Source organism: Nothobranchius furzeri, unplaced genomic scaffold, assembly GCF_043380555.1.
Source record: "Nothobranchius furzeri strain GRZ-AD unplaced genomic scaffold, NfurGRZ-RIMD1 Scf031, whole genome shotgun sequence".
Lineage (NCBI taxonomy): Eukaryota > Metazoa > Chordata > Actinopteri > Cyprinodontiformes > Nothobranchiidae > Nothobranchius > Nothobranchius furzeri.
In genome coordinates this window covers 545,881-567,807 of record NW_027223048.1, presented here as the reverse complement: position 1 = coordinate 567,807, position 21,927 = coordinate 545,881, and the positions used below count along the sequence as shown (strand labels likewise).

Genomic DNA, 21,927 nt, shown 5'->3' with positions numbered 1-21,927 from the left:
TGTCCCAATGTGACAACATTCCCAAAGCCCAAAGGTTACTTCATGTATCACCAACAAGCTCAAGAAATCCCAAAATTAGGAACCAACCACAAAACATGTTTAATCTGAGTACCAAAAAAAGAAAAGTAGCGCAGCTAGTGGGTAAAAAGTGTCTAGTATGGTGTAAAATGAACAACTGTAAAACACAGGCCCTGTGGGACACGGGGGCCCAAGTTTCAATCATGAGTGCACGCTGGAAGTCAGATAACTTACCTGATTTAGAAGTCCACCCAATCAGTGATCTTCTAAGTGGGAATGAGCTTTTAGACCTGAGAGCTGTGAATGGATCAGAAGTTCCTTTCCAGGGTTGGGTAGAAGTTAGCCTTAGCCTTTGTGACCCAAAAGGGAAAACTTCTGCTCAGGATGAAGTTCTGGTTCCAATTCTAATAATTCGTGATGTGATGCAGAAACCAATAATAGGTTTTAATGCTACTGAGGAACTGATAAAAAGGGACACTACTCAGTCCAGTGAAAGTGTGTCTTTACTCTGAAATTCACTAAGAGTGGGATCAGGCAAAGCGGGAGCACTTTTGAACCTTATCCACACCTCAAGTAGTGAGACAGTTACCTACCCGATTAGATCAGGACGGACAGCTATTGTCGTACCCAGTGGACAGATGCATGGCATTAGTTGTTCCGTTAAAACAGGCTCAAAAGTACAACGTGAAATGCTTTTTGAGCCTGATGGAAACCTGTCATTAGATGAAGGCCTGAAATTTAACAGCCAGCTGCTGCTTGTATCAGGCAAGACCCGAAAAGCTAAGATCTATTTTACTAATGTTACCAAACATGACATTGTTTTGCCAGCTAAAACCCTTATAGGTAACAGAGAGAGTAACACACACCTTTCCCATGAACCTAAAAAAGCTCAGCTAGGTTCAGTTGGAGAAAAAGACAACTCACCTAGCTTACCTGAAGAGCCTTGGAACCCACCTGTCAGTCTGAGCCACCTTAACACAGAGCAGCAGGCAGCTGTCATGGAAATGTTGAAGGAGGAGTCAGGGGCATTTGCTAAACACAAAGAGGAAATTGGCCACATAAAAAATTTGAAAATGGATATTAAACTGACTGACCAGTTTCCTGTGGCCAAATCCTACAACGCGGTCCCTCGTGCTCTCTATGATGAAGTCAAAAATCACATTCAGGACTTGTTCAAGAAAGACTTTATTCGCAAATCAACCTCATCTTACGCTTCACCAGTAGTGTGTGTGTGTGAGGAAACGGGATGGAAGCCTGAGGCTGTGTATCGATTATAGGGGTCTCAATAAATAGACCATTCCAGACAGGCACCCTATACCGCAAATACAGGAGATAATTGATGGACTTGGCAGCAATATGTGGTTCAGTGTGCTCGACCAAGGTAAAGCGTACCATCAAGGTGAAATCAACGAGGATTCAAAAAAATACACAGCCTTTACAACACCTTGGGGGCTGTATGAATGGAATAGAATTCCATTTGGGCTTACCAATGCACCTTCAGCATTCCAGCGTAGTATGGAGGAAAGTCTAGAAGGCTTGAGGGACAAAATATGTACTCCATATTTAGATGATGTTTTGGTGTACAGTCAAACATTTGAACAGCATATTGAAGATTTGAGAACAGTTCTCAAACGCCAGCAGGCTTGGGGGATAAAACTAAGACCTGATGAATGTGACTTGTTCAAAAATGAAGTCCGCTATGTGGGCAAAATCATTTCAGCAGATGGACACAAAATGGATGAAAAAGAGGTGCAAGCAGTACAAGCTTTAAAAAACAACCCTCCAAAAAACATCAAAGAGCTGAGAAAGCTTTTGGGATTTTTGGGGTGTTATCGAAGTTATGTGCAAGATTTTTCAAGACATGCAAAGTGCTTGTACGATTTACTCTCAGAGGACATCAACCAAACACCAACGCAGTCAGCTAAGGCGGGACATGCTGCGCCCACCAAAAAAATCATATGGAGTGACAGTCACCAAAAAGCACTAGACTATCTGGTAGATGTTCTGACTAACCCACCTGTCATGGCTTATCCCAGGTTTGAGGACCCTTTCATCCTGCACATAGATGCATCGGAGGAAGGACTTGGGGCAGTTTTGTACCAGAGGCAGGACAGTAAGTTAAGAGTAATCGGATATGGATCGAGAACACTAACACAGGCTGAGAAAAACTACAGGTTGCACTCAGGGAAACTTGAGTTTTTAGCACTAAAGTGGGCCATTACTGAGCGCTTTAGAGACTATTTGTTCTATGCTCCCTCAGTGACAGTTTATAGTGACAACAACCCTTTAACCTATGTTTTAGGCACAGCTAGACTTAATGCGACAGGACACAGATGGGTTTCCGAGTTGGCAGATTTGAACATAACACTGAAATACCGCCCCGGGTAAAGTAACACTGATGCAGACTTTTTGTCCAGAACACCTTCTAATATGGACTCTTACATGCCAGAATGCACTGAGCTGTGCTCACCCGAAGTGTTAAGTGCATTACTAAATGCTATTGAAACACAGGAAGACCAGCAGCTGGATTGGATATCAGCTGTAACGTGCAGTCCAGAAGTAAATCAAATACTTACAGAAACCCAGCCAGATGTGAGGATCACAAAGCAGGAGCTACTACAAGCTCTAAAGCAGGACTCTACCATAGCTTATGTTCTAAACTTAAAGGGTAGGGGCACAAACTTTGACAAAACATTAGTGACCAAAGATCCCAAAGTAAAACAGCTGCTCCATGAGTGGAAAAAGCTTTTGATTTCTAATGACGGGTTGTTGATAAGAAAAACTGTGACTTACACTCAGATTGTGATTCCAGAATCATACAAAGAACTAGTCTATAAATACCTTCACTGTGAAATGGGTCACCTGGGGGTGGAGCGTGTGATGAATTTGGCAAGAAGTAGATTTTACTGGCCGAATATGTACAAAGATATTGAGTTTTTCATCACACTGGTGTGTAAATGTAACACACAGAAAAAGCCTACAGTTCAGTTGAGGGCCCCCATGAGTCACGTGCCTGCTACTGCACCCTTTGAAATGGTTTCAATAGACTATGTTCATCTCGAAAAAAGCAGGGGAGGGTATGAGTATATTTTAGTGTTACAGGACAACTTCACTAAGTTTGCTCAAGCGTACCCTACACGCAACAAGTCTGGCAAAACAGCAGCAGATAACATTTTTAATGACTTTTCCTTGAAATTTGGTTTTCCTGGTAAATTACACCATGATCAAGGCAGGGAATTTGAAAACCATTTATTCAAACAGCTGCAGACGTACACAGGAATGGCCAATTCGAAGACTACACCCTACCATCCACAGGGGAACTCAGTTGAAAGGTTTAATCGTACCTTGCTGTCGATGCTGCGGACCCTAGATGAGGAAAAGAAGGAACACTGGAGTGACTATGTAAACAAAGTTGTGCGTGCCTATAATTGTACAACCAGTGACTCAACAGGATACTCGCCCTTTTATTTACTCTTCAGTAGACATCCACGTCTCCCTATAGATGTAATTGTTGGACTGAGTGAGACTAACCAGTGCAAATCACATGAAGATTATGCTCACAAATGGAAACAGCAGATGAAAGAAGCATATGACATTGCATCTAGAAACATTAAAAAGAACCTGGCAAGAGGAAAATCACATTATGACCAAAAGAGACAAAGTGCGGTACTCTCACCTGGGGACAGGGTACTCGTCAGGAACATGTCAGAGAGGGGAGGGCCTGGGAAGCTGCACTCTTATTGGGAGGATCAGGTTCACTTAGTGATCTCTCAGAGGGGGGAAATAGCCCTGTTTATGAGGTTAAGCCGGAGCGTGGTACAGGACGTGGTCGTATTCTCCACCGCAACATGCTAATGCCCTGTAACGCATTACCTCTCCCAAAAACAACAAGGGCTGAACCACGCCGCACTACGCAGACACAAAAACCAAGAGATCTCCCAGATGCATTGGACTATACAGAGAGTTCAGATGAGGAGGAACTGTATTGGTCTCAGGGAGCGAGGCACCACCGCTGCCAGCCTCAAGAGGATTTGATGGTGTCAGCCCCTGCTGCGGAAATTGCCCAGGACTCTCAGCAAATGAATTTGGAGCTCAGAGTGGATGCTGAAGAGTTCCAACCAGGCATGGGGAATGGGCAGGATAACACCGAACAAGACATCTTGGCATCAGCAAAAACTGCTGCTTCTCCAGATCAGCCCAGTGAGATGAACTCAGAACAGTCGGAACCACAGCTGAGAAGGTCTCAAAGAGAGAGATGCCCCCAGAAAATACTGACCTATGATGCGTTTGGGCAACCAGTTCAGGGAGTAATTGGTCATAGTGTTAACCCATTGTATGCCAGTGTACCCGCCTCTCCATTGTGTGAACAGTTTGGAGTACCTTGGACAGCTCTACATGGGTTTTACAATCCAGCCTATGTGCCAGTCAGTTACTGTTGAACTGTGAAGTACATTCCCAAATTTAAACTTATATAATTTTTTTTTGCACAAATGTATGAGTACTTTCAAGGTTTTACCAGTATGGTGACACAAGTATCTGATGCTTTTGGGATGGTAGCAGGATAAATGGGACTGATAGATGACAAGGTTAATTGTACAATGATGATTGCTATCTAAGTTGCTAGACTCCGGAGTGTGTGATGAAGTGATAGTAATGTGTCTAAGAGGGAAATATTTCTACATGGACCATTTAGGAAAAAACTCAGCATTGTTATAAGCCTATGCTTATCTGGTAAATGAGTAACATGTGATTCAGTCACTTGTGGTTCAATAGTTCAGTGTGAAAGTGATCTTAAACCACTGCTAAACCCTACCCTAATCCATACCATCTTGATATTGTCACTAAAAAAACAATAGTACATTTGTTTATTCTTGTTCAGTATTGTCATGTTTTGTCAATGTTGAGACAACATTTATTTAGCAGGGGAGGAATGTAGCACTTGGTAAAGTGTACAGATAAAATGTCTGAAACATTGCATAAACCTGTTGAGAGTTGAAAAGTAAGTCAGCTACGTTTGTTTCTGGTTAAGCTGTTACACATTTTCACCAGTAGAGGGCAGTTACAGTGCAGAAAGGAATGGGGAAAAAAGAAGAAAAAGAGGTCTCTAACATGCTTGGTTCTGTATGATGATGCCATGGTTCTGAGGTCCCCAATAAAACTCGGTTTTTCTACACCAAGTTGTCCTGGAGTGGTGTAACACAAATACAAAAGGAGAAAGTGCCACCACTTCAGAGGTGGAGCAGTCAGCGAGACACAAATTCTCCACAAGTGTTTTTTTGGTGGTTGTTGATAGACTACTTGCTGAAATGGATCGCAGGCAGAGGTGGAAAGAGTACTAAAATTTCCTACTTAATTACGAGTACCAATACTTTGATAATTTTTTACTCAAGGACAAGTAAAAGTACTTGCCTAAATCTTTACTCAAGTAAAAGTAAAAAGTATTGTAAATAAAATGTACTCAAAGTAAAAGTTACTTAGTTACATTTTTGTCAGCATCAGGGGCGGATTTAGGACTGAAGAAGATCCGGGGCTTAAGACACACGCGCGCGCGCGCACACAAACGTGACACGCACTGGTCAACATCATATTTGTCTTGTACCACATAATTTTTAATCTGAAGCTACATATTAAGCATTTTCAGGTCAGAGTATTGTTCCTGTTAGTGTTTAGTGTGAGATGATAGTAAATATTCCCTTTCTTTCTCCAACAAATTTACCTGATAGTAAGCTAGCTTTAGGCAAACCAGCAGCACAACAAATATTTTCAAATAAGACTCACAAACCTGAGTCAGCACCAGTCTCATCAAAGCTGGGGTTCTGTCGCCGTACTTTTGGTCTAAAAAACGTCCTTATGTCCATCTTCACTCATGCGTTTCAGGCAGAGACTGCAGAAGAAGCCGGCTGCTGAAGGGCTTCTTCTTCAGTGGTGGAGGCTCAGGCAGGCTGTATACAAACTACTGCCAGCTGCTCCCTCTCTGTTGGACTTTGGTACTGCATGTTACTTCTGCGATTTAGATCCGGGGCTTCAGCCCAAGTAGCCAGGCCTAACGCCGCCCCTGGTCAGCATAAAGATGGCTACATCAGTGCAAAACCACAACACCAGTTCACAACACGCTCATGTGTGCGCGCACGCACACACACACACACACACACACACACACACACACACACACACACACACACACACACACACACACACACACACACACACACACACACACACACACACACACACACACACACCATGACTAATTTAACTACACTGAACTGCTTTTTTGTCAACTTCAGGGTTCATTTCAAGATCCTGGTTCTGGTCTATAGGGCCTTACATGGACAAGCACCATCTTACATTGGTGATCTTCTTAGTCCCTACGCCCCCAGCAGGACCCTGAGGTCCAGTAATCAAAGCCTACTGGTTGTGCAGCACCAGGCTAAAGGTCAAAGGTGACAGATCATCTGCTGCTGTGGCCCCCAGACTCTGGAACTCTCTCCCCCTGAGCCTGAGATCAGTGGACTCAGTGGTCTCCTTTAAAAAGCAGCTGAAGACTCACTTGTTCAAGCTGGCTTTTGTATGACCTTCTTCACCTCTCTCTCTTTATTCTGCTCTCCCCACCTATCCCACCTTCCTCAGGATCCACTGATTTCCCTCTTTACTGTTCACTCTCTCTCTTTCTAACATTTATTTAATCACAATTGCCTATTTTTTGCTCATTTTAAATATATTTTTAAACATTTTCCAAATGTTTTTTTTTATAATTTGACATTTTTTGCTTTTGTGAAGCGCCTCGTGATTTTTATCTTGAGAGGCGCTATAGAAATGATATTTTCTTCTTCTTCTTCTTTTGTAATAATTTAATCTCTTATTCTGGAGTAAAATAAAGAAACAAGCTAAATCATCACATATGTGTGGCATCAAGGAGCAACTTCTGAGTTCAAACACAGGGATGGAGCACAATGTTTACACCTGAACAGTATCAGGATGTTTTAACTCACAGAGGCCTGCAGGTCTTCTGTTTTATGAGCTAAGCGCTGAGAATCCGCTTGTTCTGAGCGCTAAACATTATTTTGCCACTGCCGTGCGGAGCGGTAGGGAAACACGTTTCAAACACGGAACCGAGTCCGGCTACCGAACCGAGTGGAATTGTGATGACGTCACACCGGTGCGCGAAGGTGCGGATTCCAACCCACAGGAGAGGAGGGAGAGAGGAGGTAAACAGCGAGTGGATCACAGGGACTGATCTGATGTTTTGGAGCAGAAGTGTACACCCCCCCACCCCCCACGGTTCAGACGCGGCGCTCATGCAGGTGTCTCTTTCTGTTCCGACGCTGCTACACGTAATATTTTTACTGAATTAAGCCTATAATGTACTTTTAATCAGTAACGGATATGATTTAAAATGTAGCGAATTACAATTCTTTTTCAAAAACATACTCGAGTAAAAGTAAAAGTAAAACTACAGCTTTTAAAAACTGCTTAAAAAGTATAAATATACAAAAAAGCTACTCAATTACATTATAGTGAGTAAATGTAATCCGTTGCTTTCCACCTCTGATCGCAGGTATGCTGCATATGATAACCTCAACAACACTTTTGGCTTCCTGAACAACCTTTCTAATGTCACTGCCCAAGAACTACGAAACAAAGCCTCTAATCTCCAAAGAAAATATTCAGCCGATCTGGAGATGGACTTTGTAGAGGAGATTGTCCAGTTCAAAGATTTTATTCAGAGTAGAAGCTTCACTTCTGCTCCATTACTTTTACAGTTAATCAGAGAAAAAAACCTACAGAGCATCTTTCCGAATGTGGATATTGCATTTAGGCTTTACCTGACATTCCCTGTCACAAATGCAAGTGGTGAGAGATCATTCTCTAAGCTTAAAATAGTGAAGAACAGACTAAGATCAACAATGGGACAAGAAAGACTGAACAGTTTGGCTCTCATGTCCATTGAGAGTGATATAGTGAGAAGGCTGGACTTCAGTGATCTTGTCAAGGACTTTGCTGCCAAAAAATCCAGAAAAGTAAGCATGTTCTCAAAATGCTGATGGGTTTTAAAAACTTTGACAAATGAGTGAAAGAGCTTGGTTGCCTGATCCATCTTTTGCTTTGAGCACAGTCTTCTGTCTTAGTGGCAGATGAGTGCGCTTTTGCCTTTTGTTTATTTTTGTTTAAGTAATTTGACAGCAAAAGCAGAATTTGAATTGTATTAAAATGTTCAGTGTGTAAATGATGACCTAATGTTAGGTTATTGATTCACACAGCTTTTAGAAGCCAACGTTGAAATAACGTTTTCTTTCCATAAAATGCAAATCTATTCATTCAAGGATTATTGTATTGTGTGTGAATTGGTTTATTAAAGATGTGTGATCTAAAAAAAAGGTTTCAATTTGTAGTCCTTAAAATAATATAGTAAAATTATATGTGTGTGTGTGTGTGTGTGTGTGTGCGCGTGTGTGTGCGCGCGGGCGTGCGTCTATGCAACAATTTTGAAAAAGGGGGCCACCTAAATTGACTGAAGCCCATGGGCCCACAACCTCCTAAATCCGGCCCTGCTGCCGCCTCACTGCCCATATGACATGGAGATCAGGCTACAACAAGGTACCAGTCCTCCCCGTGGGTGCCTTTTCTCTCTCTCTCCCTCCGAAACCAGAGCTATGGAGGAGTATATCAACCAGGCCCTCCAGCAGGGTTTCACTCATCTTCCCCGGGTGCTGCAGGCTTCTTCTTTGTGAAGAAAAAGGAAGGTGACCTTCGTCCCTGTATAGACTACCGGGGTCTAAACAAAATCACTATCAGGGACCGCCATGCCCTGCCACTCCTCACGACTGCTCTGGACTCCATCTCCTAGGCGCGGATGTTCACAAAATTGGACCTCCAGAGCGCCTACAATCTGGTCCGCATCAAAGCTGGGGATGAGTGGAAGACCACATTCATCAACCTCATCAGTCATTGGGAGTACCAGGTCATGCCCTTCGGGTTGTGCAATAGCCCCGCCGTATTCCAACGCCTCATTAACGATGTCCTCCGCGACATGCTGGGGCGGTGGGTGTTTGCCTACCTGGATGACATCTCGATTTACTCCAAGTCCGAGGCCGAACACCTTCACCATGTTCGTGCCGTCCTGACCCGGCTCCTGAGCAACAACCTATACTGCAAGCCCGAGAAATGCTCTTTCCACCAGCGGACCATCTCATTCCTGGGCTTCACAATCTCGGATCAGGGCATAACCATGGACCCTCACAAGGTCCAGGCGGTCGCTGACTGGCCCCTTCCTATGAGCCTAAAACAGCTACAGAGTTTTCTGGGCTTCTGCAATTTTTATCGCCGTTTTATTAAGAACTTCAGCACCATTGTGGCACCGCTCACCTTCCTCACCTGACCAAGCCCTCCCAGCCAACCATTCCGTCTGACACCAGACGCCATTCGGGCCTTCCGCCACCTGGTCACCCAGTTCACGTCGGCCCCTATCCTCCACCATCCAGAGACTACGGAGCCCTTCGTGGTCGAAGTCGATGCCTCGGACTTCGGTGCCGGTGCCACCCTGTCCCAAGGTGGGCCCGACGACAGACTCCATCCCTGCGCCTACTTCTCTAGGAAGTTTTCCGCCACCCAGCAGAAGTATGGCATGGGTGATCGGGAACTGCTGGCCATAAAATGGGCGCTGGAGGAGTGGAGACAGTGGCTTCTAGGCACCATCCAGCCTTTCACTATCCGGACGGACCACCAGAACCTGACTCACATCCGATCCGCCAAGCAGCTCAATCCTCGCCAGGTCCGCTGGGCCCTCTTCTTCAAGCCCTATGGGTTCCATCTTTCCTACCGCCCTGGAACTAAGAACCAGAAGGCTGATGCCCTCTCCCGCCAGTTCACACACTCCACGCCCACGTCCGAGCCTGCACCAATTCTCCCAGAGCACCGTTTCCTGGCCCACCTAAGGTGGCCGTTGGAGGAGGCTATCCAGAACGCCCTCCGGAACGACCCCGCACCTCCAGAGACCCCCGCGGTTCGTCTCTATGCGCCTACATCATGTCGCAGTGAGGCGCTCTCCTGGACCCACTCCTCACGCCTGTCTGGCCACGCGGGGTTCTCTCGAACTCTGAGGTTCCTCCAGCGAGCACTCTGGTGGCCTTGCATGGCAAGAGATGTTAAGGAATACACTACCGCCTGTGACATCTGCGCCTGCTCCAAAGCACCCAGCCAGGCCCCTGTTGGTGTCCTCAGACCTCTTCCAGTGCCCTGCCGTCCGTGGTCCCACGTGGGTCTGGATTTCGTGACAGGACTCCCCCCGGTCAACAACCTCAACACGGTCCTCACAGTCACTGACTGGTTTTCTAAGGCGGTCCACTTCATCGCCCTTCCGGGTTTCCCTTTGGCCCGACGCACGGCGGAAATATTCCTGGAGAACGTGGTGCGCCTGCACGGCTTCCCTGTTGATGTGGTCTCCGGCCGGGGTCCCCAGTTTACGGCCCAATTCTGGAAAGCCTTTTGCCACCTAATGGGAGCATCAGTCAGCCTATCCTCAGGCTATCACCCGCAGACCAATGGTCAGACGGAGCGGGCTAACCAACAGCTGGGTCGGTACCTCCGGTGCTTTGTCTCGGCCCAACCCTCGCAATGGCCTAAATACCTCCTCTGGGCAGAGCTGTCCCACAACCTTCACACCTCTTCAACGACTCATTTGTCCCCTTTCGAGGTCTGCTATGGCTACCAACCCCCGGTCTTCGCCCACCAGCAGCCCAAAGTTGCTGTACCTGCCGCACAATCCCTAGTGAGGTGCTGCAAGAATGCCTGGATCAAAGCACGAGCTTCCATCACCCGAGCCAATGGCCATTACGCTCGCCAACATCTCCGCCGTCTTGTCCTTGTCCCTCTTATGTCCCTGGGGATAAGGTCTGGGTGTCCACTGCGGACCTCCGCTTCCGTGCAGGGTCCAAAAAGCTTGCTCCCTGGTTCCTCAGGCCTTACACAATACAGAAGGTCATCAACCCAGTCTCGTACCGGCTGCGGTTACCGGCGACTCTCCGCATTCATCCCACCTTCCACATCTCCCGACTCAAGCCCCATGTGGAATCCTCCCTGCTTCTGGCTCCGGCGCCTCCGCCTGCCCGCTTCCTCGACGGTGAGCCCATCTACACCATCCGATGCATCCTGGACGCCCGTCGCAGGGGTCAGGGATGTCAGTACCTCGTGGACTGGGCGGACTACGGCCCAGAGGAACGCTCCTGGGAACCGGCCCACTCCATCCTGGACCCTGACCTGATCTCTGACTTCTAGAACCGCCGGGGCCACCCTGGGACTTCAGGAGCAGTCCCTCGACGGGGTGGGTGGGGGGTGGGGGGGGTCCTGTCAGAACCCAAGTCCCCAAACCAGCCTCTCCCAGCTAGCCGGCCTCCACCATGGACCACAACTCCCAGCATGCCCCTCGCGGGGATTCCCTCCACGTCGCACCTACGTCACGAACTGTGACTATATACGGAAGTCGCCTCCCCAGCTCACCACAGTCATCGTTTCTTCGGATCTATGATCAGAGTTTCCAAGCAACCGATCCATCGTACGAACTCTCAGCTCACAGTAAGTGTTCTTACTTACTTCGGGAAAACCCAGCATTTCCGCATCACTTCATTGACGCTCGAACGCTCTGAGATTCTTAGATGAAACCGAGAGCCGGCATTTCACGGACGCTATCACTTCCGCGTCTGTGAGACAATGCTCTCCACAAGCTCAACTCCCGTATCCAGCCGACCAGTCTGACATCAGGGGCCAAAAAAAGTTTCAAAGTTGAATAAAAAATAAATACAATTTAAAAATCACAAGTACTTTACTTTGCAGTATTTTTGCTCATTTAAGACATTAAACAAACAATCTTTTAGTCTTTATGAAATGTAAATTTGTTCAGAGGTCCCTACTTTATTTTGACTAATTAATTTGACCCCCCCCCCCCCCCCCAACGGCATAAAATGGTACAGTTCACCTGGCCGAGGGTCGCGTAGCAGGCGAGGCCAGCTTCACGCAGCAGTCAGACAGCAGAGGCTGCAGTAAAAATATGTCTGAGTCACGGAAAAGGAAAGAAAGAAAGGAGAAAGAGGACAGGCAGAAGAGAGGGCGTCAGTATGTCACACAGTTTTTCTCAAAGAAAAGTGGGTTTAGTTAGTGAGTGGTTAAATTCAACCTGTTTGTTGGCTTTGATTTCCATAGTGAGAGGAATGTTGGTTACGTATTGTAACCCCAGATTTTATGAGTCTAGTCGCAACCCTTAAGCTAGCTGCTATTGGAAGGATGATCTCAGCATCAGCCAATCATGAAGAGCTTAAATGTACGCCCACCAATGGTGGGCACCCCTTGTGGGTATATAAGTAGAGCGACTCCACTGTTTGCCTCCAATGGCTCTTGGTCCTAACAGAACCAGTGGGGCCATTTGCTTAAGGGCTGCGATTAGACTCATAGAATCTGGGGTTACAATACGTAACCAACGTTCTATGTCGTATAGTCTTAGCCCTTAAGCTAACTGCTATTGGAATAATGCGCAGCTGGATGGGTTTACGCCACACTGGTTAGGTCAACCAAATGGACACACCCAACATGTCTCATTTTAGAGAGGGCCGCTCAGCCTCAGCCGAGGGCTTAAAAGGATGAGGCAGCCAGAGATAAGAGTGGGGCCCCCACTAAAATCATCATCCACAAGAGGATGAAATTCATTCAAGTAGGGCTGATGTGGTGCCATAATGCTTTCACTCAGCCTGCCTGAGGTCCAAGCACTGAACGATTGATGGAACCTGAAGACATCTCATAAATAATAACGAGTAAAGGGACATGGGGAAGCCCATGAAGCAGCCTGAAAAATGTCTTCCATCGATCGACACACCACTGTGGAGCGCCATAGAAGAGGAAATCCCTCTGGCTGAGTGAGCCCGGAGTGTCTCAGGAGGATCCCGCCCTGATGATGTGTAAGCGAGTGAAATGGCGTCACACAGCCAGTGTGAAAGATGCTGGGTTGACAGCGCTTGTCCAAGGGAAGAGTCTCTGTAGTGCACAAACAGGCTTTGTGAGCGGCAAATCCCTGAAGTGCGTGACACATATCGTGTGAGCGCGTGCACCGGGCAGAGAAGATGGGAAGCCGCCTCCTCATCAGAATTATGGGGAGGAGGAAAAAGTCCAGCCAATGAAATTGACCTGGATTTGAAGGAAGTATTAATGTTTTTGGGCACAAAGGCTGGGTTGGGGCAGAAAACAGCAGACCCGCCATCTTCCCGGATCCTGAGGCATGCGGGAGCCACTGAGAGGGCAGTTAGGTCGTTCACTCTCTTGACTGATGCCAGCGCCAGCAGCAAGGCAGTTTTGAGTGACAGAAACTTGAGTGAGGCCTGGTCCAAGGGTTCAAATGAGGCTTCAGATAAGCCGCGCAGAACCACCGTTAGGTCCCACATTGGAAATAGCGGGCGGGACACAAGTCTGTACCTTCTGACACCTTTTAGAGACTCTCTTGGTTAGCTTGCTTCTCACACCAAACCTTCCGTCAGGAATCCTGGCGTGACCTTTGACCCAGCTCTCACCCTGGATTCTCATGTCAGTTCTCTTGTTGGCTCTTCCTTCTTCCATCTCAGGAACATTGCTAAGCTGAGTCCCATTCTGTCTCGCTCTGAACTTGAGACTGTTCTCTGCACCTTCATCTCCTCACGCTTAGACTACTGTAACTCTCTTTTCACGTGTCTGAGCAGAACCTCCCTGAACCGTCTACAGGTGGTTCAGAACGCCTGTGCTCGGCTTCTGACCAAGTCCTCCTAACACACCCACATCACCCCGCTTCTCCTCCAGCTTCACTGGCTGCCAGTGAACTTCAGGGTTCATTTCAAGATCCTGGTTCTGGTCTATAGGGCCTTACATGGACAAGCACCATCTTACATTGGTGATCTTCTTAGTCCCTACACCCCCAGCAGGTCCCTGAGGTCCAGTGATCAAAGCCTACTGGTTGTGCAGCGCACCAGGCTAAAGACCAAAGGTGACAGATCATTTGCTGCTGTGGCTCCCAGACTCTGGACCTCTCTCCCCCTGAGCCTGAGATCAGTGGACTCAGTGGTCTCCTTCAAAAAGCAGCTGAAGACTCACTTGTTCAAGCTGGCTTTTGTATGACCTTCTTCACCACTCTCTCTTTATTCGACTCTCCCCACCTATTCCACCTTCCTCAGGATCCACTGATTTCCCTCTTTCCTATTCACTCTCTCTCTTCCTTAACATTTTTTCTTTTAAATCGCAATTGCTTATTGCTCATTTTAAATATATTTTTAAACATTTTCAAAATGCTTTTTTCTATTTTTACAATTTTTATATTCTTTGTTTTTGTGAAACGCCTCATAATTTTTATCTTGAGGGGCGCTATAGAAATTATATTTTCTTCTTCTTCTTCTTTTAGAAAACGTTTTGTCAGGGGATGATTGAAAACAGATCTATCTCCAAAACCTTGGTGACAGGATGAGATAGCTGCAGCATATGTTTTAATAGTGCTGAATGCGAGGCCCCTGTCCACCAGTATCTGCAGAAATGATAGGACATCCGCCAGCTGGCAGGAGAGCGCTTTAACATTCCGCTCTGTGCACCATTTTTGGAAAGCTGCCCATTTAGCAGCATAGGATGCGACGGTAGAAGGCGCCTGCGCACTCCGAATCGTGGCGACCACATCATGCGGCAGCCCAGAAGCCTCTAAGCGTGACCGCTCAGCGGCCAGACCCACAGCCATTGGCCTATTTCTGGAGGATGTTTGATTATCCCATCCGCCTGGAGAAGGGCGTCCGCCCTCCACGGGAGCCTCCACGGGGAGTCGGACACTAGCGCTTGCAGGTCCGGAAACCATGACGCGGACAAGCGTCTGGGAGCTACCAGAATTACCGAGAGCTGTTCAGACCGAACTCGGTCCAGGAGACGGGGAATCAGTGGGACCGGCGGAAACGCATACAGGAGCGTCTGAGGCCAGGGCTGGCGTGAGAAGGTGTCCGCTCCAAGCGGGGGGTGGTCCCGGGGACTCAGGGAAAACCACAGGCGACACTGAGCGTTTTCGCGAGCTGCGAACAGATCCACAGAGGGTTCCCCGAACTTGATCCAGATCTGTGATATCAGTGCGGGATGCAGACGCCAGTCGGAGTCGCGGGGTCCCCCTCTCGACAGGATGTCTGCTGCCACATTCAGGAACCCAGGAATGTAGGTGGCTTTGATGGACAGCAGGTGGACATGTGCCCAACACAGTAAATCTGTGGCTACCGATTGAACTCCCCCATGGCGATTTATGTAGGCTGCCGCCACCTGGTTGTCTGTGTGAACTTCGACATGACGGCCCTCGAGAAGGGCAGCGATCTTTTCAGCCACGGGCAGAGCAGCACAAAATGGGCACGAGGCCTGGGGGGTCAAGGCCAGGCCAACGTGATGAGCCCCGAGACAGACCTCACATTTGATGTGCAGGTCGCCACTGGAGATGGAGCCCGTCTGGCAGGCCGGGCAGGTCCTTGCGTTGCTGGACATGACTGGTGAGTTGAATGTTGTTTCTAGATAATTTGCTCTTTAAAGAAAGCTCTTAAGCTTGGCTTGAAGAGATAACGGAGGCGAACAGTGGAGTTGCTCCACTTATATACCCACAAGGGGTGCCCACCATTGGTGGGCATACATTTAAGCTCTTTATGATTGGCTGATACTGAGATCATCCTTCCAATAGCAGCTAGCTTAAGGGCTAAGACTAGATGAAATAGAACTGTGTTTCATCTAATTATGGTAAATGGGTTGTTGTCCTAGTCCCTACCAGAATCAGCAGCTGATGATATGTCAGCAGGTGTCCCCTCACAACCCAATGAACCTCAAGAAGGTGAGCAATGTTGCATGTTAGCTAGCAGCCTCATTTAAGGGGTTCTCTGGGAATCACTTAAGGCTCTCTTCTCTATCAGTTATATTACAAAGGAATATAAAAAGGCTATTTTTGGTGATAAACACATTGTTTTTCCACATAATGATAATTATATATAAAAATCAGTAAAAATGTATAGATTGTTTTGGATGCTGGGCAGGTTGCAGTGTTGCCAACTCAGCGACTTTGTCACTGTTCCTAACAACTTTTTGACCCCCCTCAACGACTTTTTTTCCAAAAAGCGCCTAGCGACAAAGTTAGCGACATTTCTCAGGACCCGTTGCTACTTTCTGTAGAACTTTCATGTAGATATTCCCCACAGATTAGCAACAAAGAAACCATTTGCACTCTGAACCGTTCTTCCGGGAGTAAGGAAAGAGAACGATACTCTGCACATGTGCACGAGGACTGACCAATCATAAACCGTTTTCGGCCGGTCTGATTCGCTGAAGACAGAGCACAGCTGCAGAGCTGGAGACCGCCGATTTACGTCTGCTGCTTTCATATTACTGCAGGCTCACGCTTCTACTAGAGACGGCGCGGGGGCCATCTCTGGTTCTGCAGCCGTCAGACACTTTGGCTTTTCCTGCATTTGGCAAATGAAGTCATCGGGAGTTTCAACTACCGTCCCATTTAAACACGCAGCTCTGTGGCTCATCTGAATTTCCTTCAGTGACACAGGGATGGTTATACTATGAGACACCCGCTCCCTTTTGCTCGGTGCACCGTTATTATCACGATGGAGAGAATGCACAACAGAGAAGTTGAGAACCTATGAGGTGTAAAAAACAGCTTTTTAGGAAAATGTCTGTGAGAATGAGGAGAGCAGGAGGTCTGAGTTATATCCTACAACAGAACTGTTTGGATCACCACACCATATCTGTCTTAATGCCCCTTTATTGGTAGTTTTGGAATTTATTGTACATTTCAAAGCAATTTGGGCCCATTTTAATCATACTAATTAATAACTTTAACATATAACATAGTTTTTATTTTCCTCCCTTTTAGTCCTATATATATATATTAGATGCTATGGGGAAAACGAACGCTAATGTGGCGTGATGATGTCATCAATATGTAAATTAGCACGTGACATCATCTGGCGACATCTAGTGACTTTTGGGGGGAACTTCAGCTACTTTCAGTCAAAAACAGTTGGCAACACTGGCAGGTTGAAGCATTGTTATTTAGTCCGTCACTAAGTATGTCTCTCAGGAGCATTATTAATTATATCACTGTAAATAATAAATCTTGCTGTGTACAATCAGGCTGAATATATTTTTAGCTGTTTTTTTGTTGTTGAGAAAAATGGGGTTTCTAGAGACTTATAAACAAATTCATGCAAAGTTATCCAACTTTAAAATTTTATGTAACCCTAACTGACTTCGGCTTGAACTGTGTGCTTATTCATTTTGTGTCTGTGATGAAGGCATGGAGACTTAATAAAGAAGTCACCTTGTGAGCAGTGAATCCTTAATTTTTGTCAGTCATACAGAAATACTTGATTTCAAGAGGAAAGATGTCACATCCTGTCCTGTCTCCCCATTGTGTTCAACCTGCGTCTCTGTTAATTGCTCCCACCTGCCTCTCGTTTTCCAATCACCCAAGCTCCCACCCCGCTTGTATTTAAACCCCTCCAGTTCTGTGTCTCTGGTTGGCTCGTTGTTCCCATGTCCTGCGCGTGTTTATCATTAAAAGACTTTACCTGTCCCAGGTTGTCTTTCTGCCTGATTGCTTCCCAGCGTTTGGATCCTTACATCCGCTCCACTCACCAGCACGTCGTGATAGAAGACAGCTGAAAATGTAGTTATGTAAAGCTTTGACACAACATGGACATTTAATTAGATATCCAAATTTGAATTTGATCATCAAATAACATTTTAGAATAAACACATTTTAAGGGAGTAATAGGGAAAAGGAGATTAACACCTTTCAGCATTTCCTGCTTTTTCCAGCAGTGATATTGCTAATTCTGTTGAAGGAAATTCACTGTTTAATGAGAGACAGCTGGTGAAAATGATATGTAAATAAGTAAGAATGCATGTAGACCTACATAATTAAGCAAAACTGAAACACTAATATGAAGTATATATATTATGTTTTTTTCTCCCTTCTAATCTGGGAGGTTGGAACCCCAGCTCCAGCTATGGACAAGCCCCCAGGAGGCCCAACTTGATATTTTTTCATGGGGCCCAAAATCTCTGGCAGCCCCCCTGGTAATGTCACATATCAACATGCTGCCCCTGGAGTCTGCTTACAGCACTTGATGAGGGGACCAGGTGTGATGAATGAAGGCTGATGAGATGAATTATGGTGTATGCAGGTCAGGGCATGGCAGGGTCATGACAGTCCTTCCTCCACACGCTCTGTCTTTCCTTTTGTTGGTGTGGTTCATGCGCGGAGCGCGCTCCTGCATAAAATCCCGCGTCCTTGCTGGATTAACAGCCACTGCTTTCTCTTCACAAACAGTTTAATTTAAGATTTAAACATGAAACGGAAACCCTTCAGCAACGTGGGACAGTGTTTCAATTTGCGGGTAATTCTGGTCTCCCTTTACTACAGCAGCCACTCAGCTATGGAGGCTGCTGGCCTACGGAGGCTCGGAGCTGGACTCTGGCAAAGGTGAACAGGATCAAACTACTTTTGAGGAGGGAGAGCTTTGCTGCATTTTTGCTACTGAAATAAGACGTTTCAACCAAGCACTGTATGCTTTTTACATTTTACAAGTGTGATTAAAACATTTAGTAAAAATAAACCGTTTAAATTCTCACATTTTAGGGGTGCTGGGAGATGATTTAGGGGTGCTTCAGCACTCCCCAACATAGGCTAAAAACGCTCATGGTGCTGATGGCAATTCTGAACGAAATGAACAAGGTCCATGCCAAACCAACGGAAAAAAAGGTTAGAAGCAAGGTACGAAACAGACACTGTAAAATAATTATAAGTATTAAGATGTTAAAAGTATATAAATGTCAAAAGAAAACAATACATGAGCTAAGATCTACAACCAGGGGCAGTCCTAGCTCGTTTGGTGCCCTGGGCGATCACACTTCCTTATGCGTGATTTACTTGACCAACTTATTACAATATGTGATGCATTTATACCCCAAGGCATAAAGAAGGCAAGAGCAAAAAACCAAGTAGCCGTCGCCGCTGTAACATATGTTCTCCAAAAGTCACACAGCACTACCGAAAATAAAAAGGATTTTTCAATACCTAATACCCATTTTGCCGCCCCCATTGTCCAGGTCTAAAACTGCTACTGTTTACAGCAATATATTCCAATTCATGTTGATGAATATCTTTATTCTTCATGTTTTCAAGGTTTCAAGTGTTTGAAATTTAAACAAAGTGCTTGAACTGTAAGTGATAGATACTGCAGGTGTGTGTGTGTGTGTGTGTGTGTGTGTGTGTGTGTGTGTGTGTGTGTGTGTGTGTGTGTGAACATGAGCAGCAAATTATCAGAAAGCAAAAGATCAGTCTTGATGAAATGTAGATTTGGGTTCTGATTAGGGTTGTCACGGTAACCGGTGTAGCGGTAAACCCCGGTACAAAAGTTGACAAAAATAATAACCGTCTTGTTTTAAAATATATATATTATCTTGGTGGGTTACCGTGGCTGCGGTGTAGGCGCGGTGACCCTTACCAGCCACCGTATCATCTGCTGAAGTTGCCGGCGGCACATGTGCGCTTTGTTTACGACCAAAACTTTCTTGAGGCTAAAGCTGAAATAATGACCAAAGGAGGAGACAGCAGCGCTCAGGACATTTATTATCCCTCAAAGAAGACAAAGTGGGAAGTACGGGCATTTTTTTTTGATATTTGAAGAATGCCGAGGGACAGTTGATAGAAGACGGCTATCCTGTTTGCAGCACGTGCAGAAAAAGTGTCTGTGAAAGGCAGCAACGCTTCAAATCTCATGACACATCTGCGTGACCATCACCCACAACTCTACAGTCAACGCAAGGCAAGCTAACGTTAGCGTTTTAGCTAAAATGCGTGATCCGAGGATTTGGGTTGAGGGAGAAAGCAACGAGTCGCTATATAAAGCAGCCGCAGCGCCGCTACCTGCATATAAACCGTGTCGCAGACACCCCCATGTTGAAATGACGCTATGCATTACGGGGCTCCCAGGGGCAGATAAGAGTTGGTCTCTCTCCGAGAATAATTATGAATTTAACAATGATTACTGCCTGATGACATTTTCCCACATCTGCAAAGCTCACTGGAAGGACACAAACCGAGGACAATATTTTCCTGATATAGGGTTTATTACTCAAGTAAGTGTCATGTTTGGAGGAAGGTACCTAACCCAAGACATGCAGAATGCAACATAGACCAAAAACGGATGGTAAAATGATTTATTTATAAAGGAGGAACTTAGGATGCACAGATAAGTCTGTGATTGGAACTGCTACGACAGCTCAGCGTCTGGAGGAGGGAGAACACAGGTGAGCATAGGTTCTGATTCAGAAGTCCAATGTAGGCAGAGGTAGAGCCCTGCACTGAAGCCCTAGGCCCTCGTGTCGGCCCGGCCCGAGGGCCGTCGGGCCGGGCGCCTTTATTTTTAATCGAATTCATTAAAAAAACGAAACACAAACGCAACATAGTAGAGCCCTGCGCGGGACTGTTTTCTTCATCCCGCTCCTGCTGAATTTCTGACCATTAACACCTGCAACTGCAGCGTTAAACCAGGGGCGGATTAAGGACTGAAGAACATCCGGGGCTTAACACACGCACACACACACGCTCACACACACACACACACACACACACACACACGTGACACGCACTGGTCAACATCATATTTGTCTTGTACCACATAATTTTTAATCTGAAGCTACATATTAAGCATTTTCAGGTCAGAGTATTGTTCCTGTTAGTGTTTAGTGTGAGATGATAGTAAATATTCCCTTTCTTTCTCCAACAAATTTACCTGATAGTAAGCTAGCTTTAGGCAAACCAGCAGCACAACAAATATTTTCAAATAAGACTCACAAACCTGAGTCAACACCAGTCTCATCAAAGCTGGGGTTCTGTCGCCGTACTTTTGGTCTAAAAAACGTCCTTATGTCCATCTTCACTCATGCGTTTCAGGCAGAGAGAGCAGAAGAAGCCGGCTGCTGAAGGGCTTCTTCTTCAGTGGTGGAGGCTCAGGCAGGCTGTATACAAACTACTGCCAGCTGCTCCCTCTCTGTTGGACTTTGGTACTGCATGTTACTTCCGCGATTTAGATCCGGGGCTTTCCATCAAGCATCCGGGGCTTCAGCCCAAGTAGCCAGGCCTAACGCCGCCCCTGCGTTAAACTCCCGCCCGCACCCGTAGTGTGCATATCTGCTCCCGCCCGCACCCGTGGTGTGCATATCTACTCCCGCCCGCACCCGTGGTGTGCATATCTGCTCCCGCCCGCACCCGTGGTGTGCATATCTACTCCCGCCCGCACCCGTGGTGTGCATATCTACTCCCGCCCGCACCCGTAGTGTGCATATCTACTCCCGCCCGCACCCGTAGTGTGCATATCTACTCCCGCCCGCACCCGTAGTGTGCATATCTACTCCCGCCCGCACCCGTAGTGTGCATATCTACTCCCGCCCGCACCCGTAGTGTGCATATCTACTCCCGCCCGCACCCGTAGTGTGCATATCTACTCCCGCCCGCAACTGCAAAACTCGGAGAAATTACGCAGCTGGACCGAGCGCAATTTGTGGCAGCGGCAGCGCGAGTGGCACTTGCGTTGGCAGCTCTGACTCTTCCGGGTGGTGCCACGGCTTTTAGTGGCACCTGCCACTGCTGCCATGGCCGCTGTCACTGCTGCCACAGCTGCCACGGCCCATGCCACTGCTGCCAAGACACTTCCGGGTGGTGCCACGGCTTTTAGTGGCACTAGCCACGCCCCCTGCCTCTAAAAGTCGTGGCACCACCCGGAAGTGGTGGTGCCACGACTTTTAGTGGCACCTGCCACTGCTGCCACGGTACCTGCAGCTGCCACAGGCTGTAGTGACTTCAGTAATTGCAGCACTTATTGC

At 46.8% G+C, this 21,927-nt stretch overlaps 1 protein-coding gene across 5 annotated transcripts in view; it reads right to left on the bottom strand.

Annotated features, from left to right (window-relative positions):
- The window catches only part of LOC139064478 (E3 SUMO-protein ligase ZBED1-like), a 49,783-nt gene extending 28,530 nt beyond the window's left edge, over positions 1-21,253 (bottom strand). For 2 of the 5 annotated variants that reach the window (XM_070547797.1, XM_070547801.1), the window contains exons 1-3: positions 20,904-21,253; positions 17,607-17,696; positions 11,990-12,065 (exon numbers count right to left, since the gene is read on the bottom strand). Coding sequence is in view for 3 of the 5 variants with exons in the window: in XM_070547801.1 (XP_070403902.1) it covers positions 11,990-12,065; positions 17,607-17,696; positions 20,904-20,979 (242 nt within the window). In the remaining 2 variants the exon portion in view is untranslated. Of the gene's footprint in view, positions 1-11,989 lie in introns of all 5 variants that reach the window. The other 3 variants (XM_070547800.1, XM_070547798.1, XM_070547799.1) reach the window with 3 other exon arrangements.
- Between the last annotated feature and the right edge of the window lie 674 nt (positions 21,254-21,927).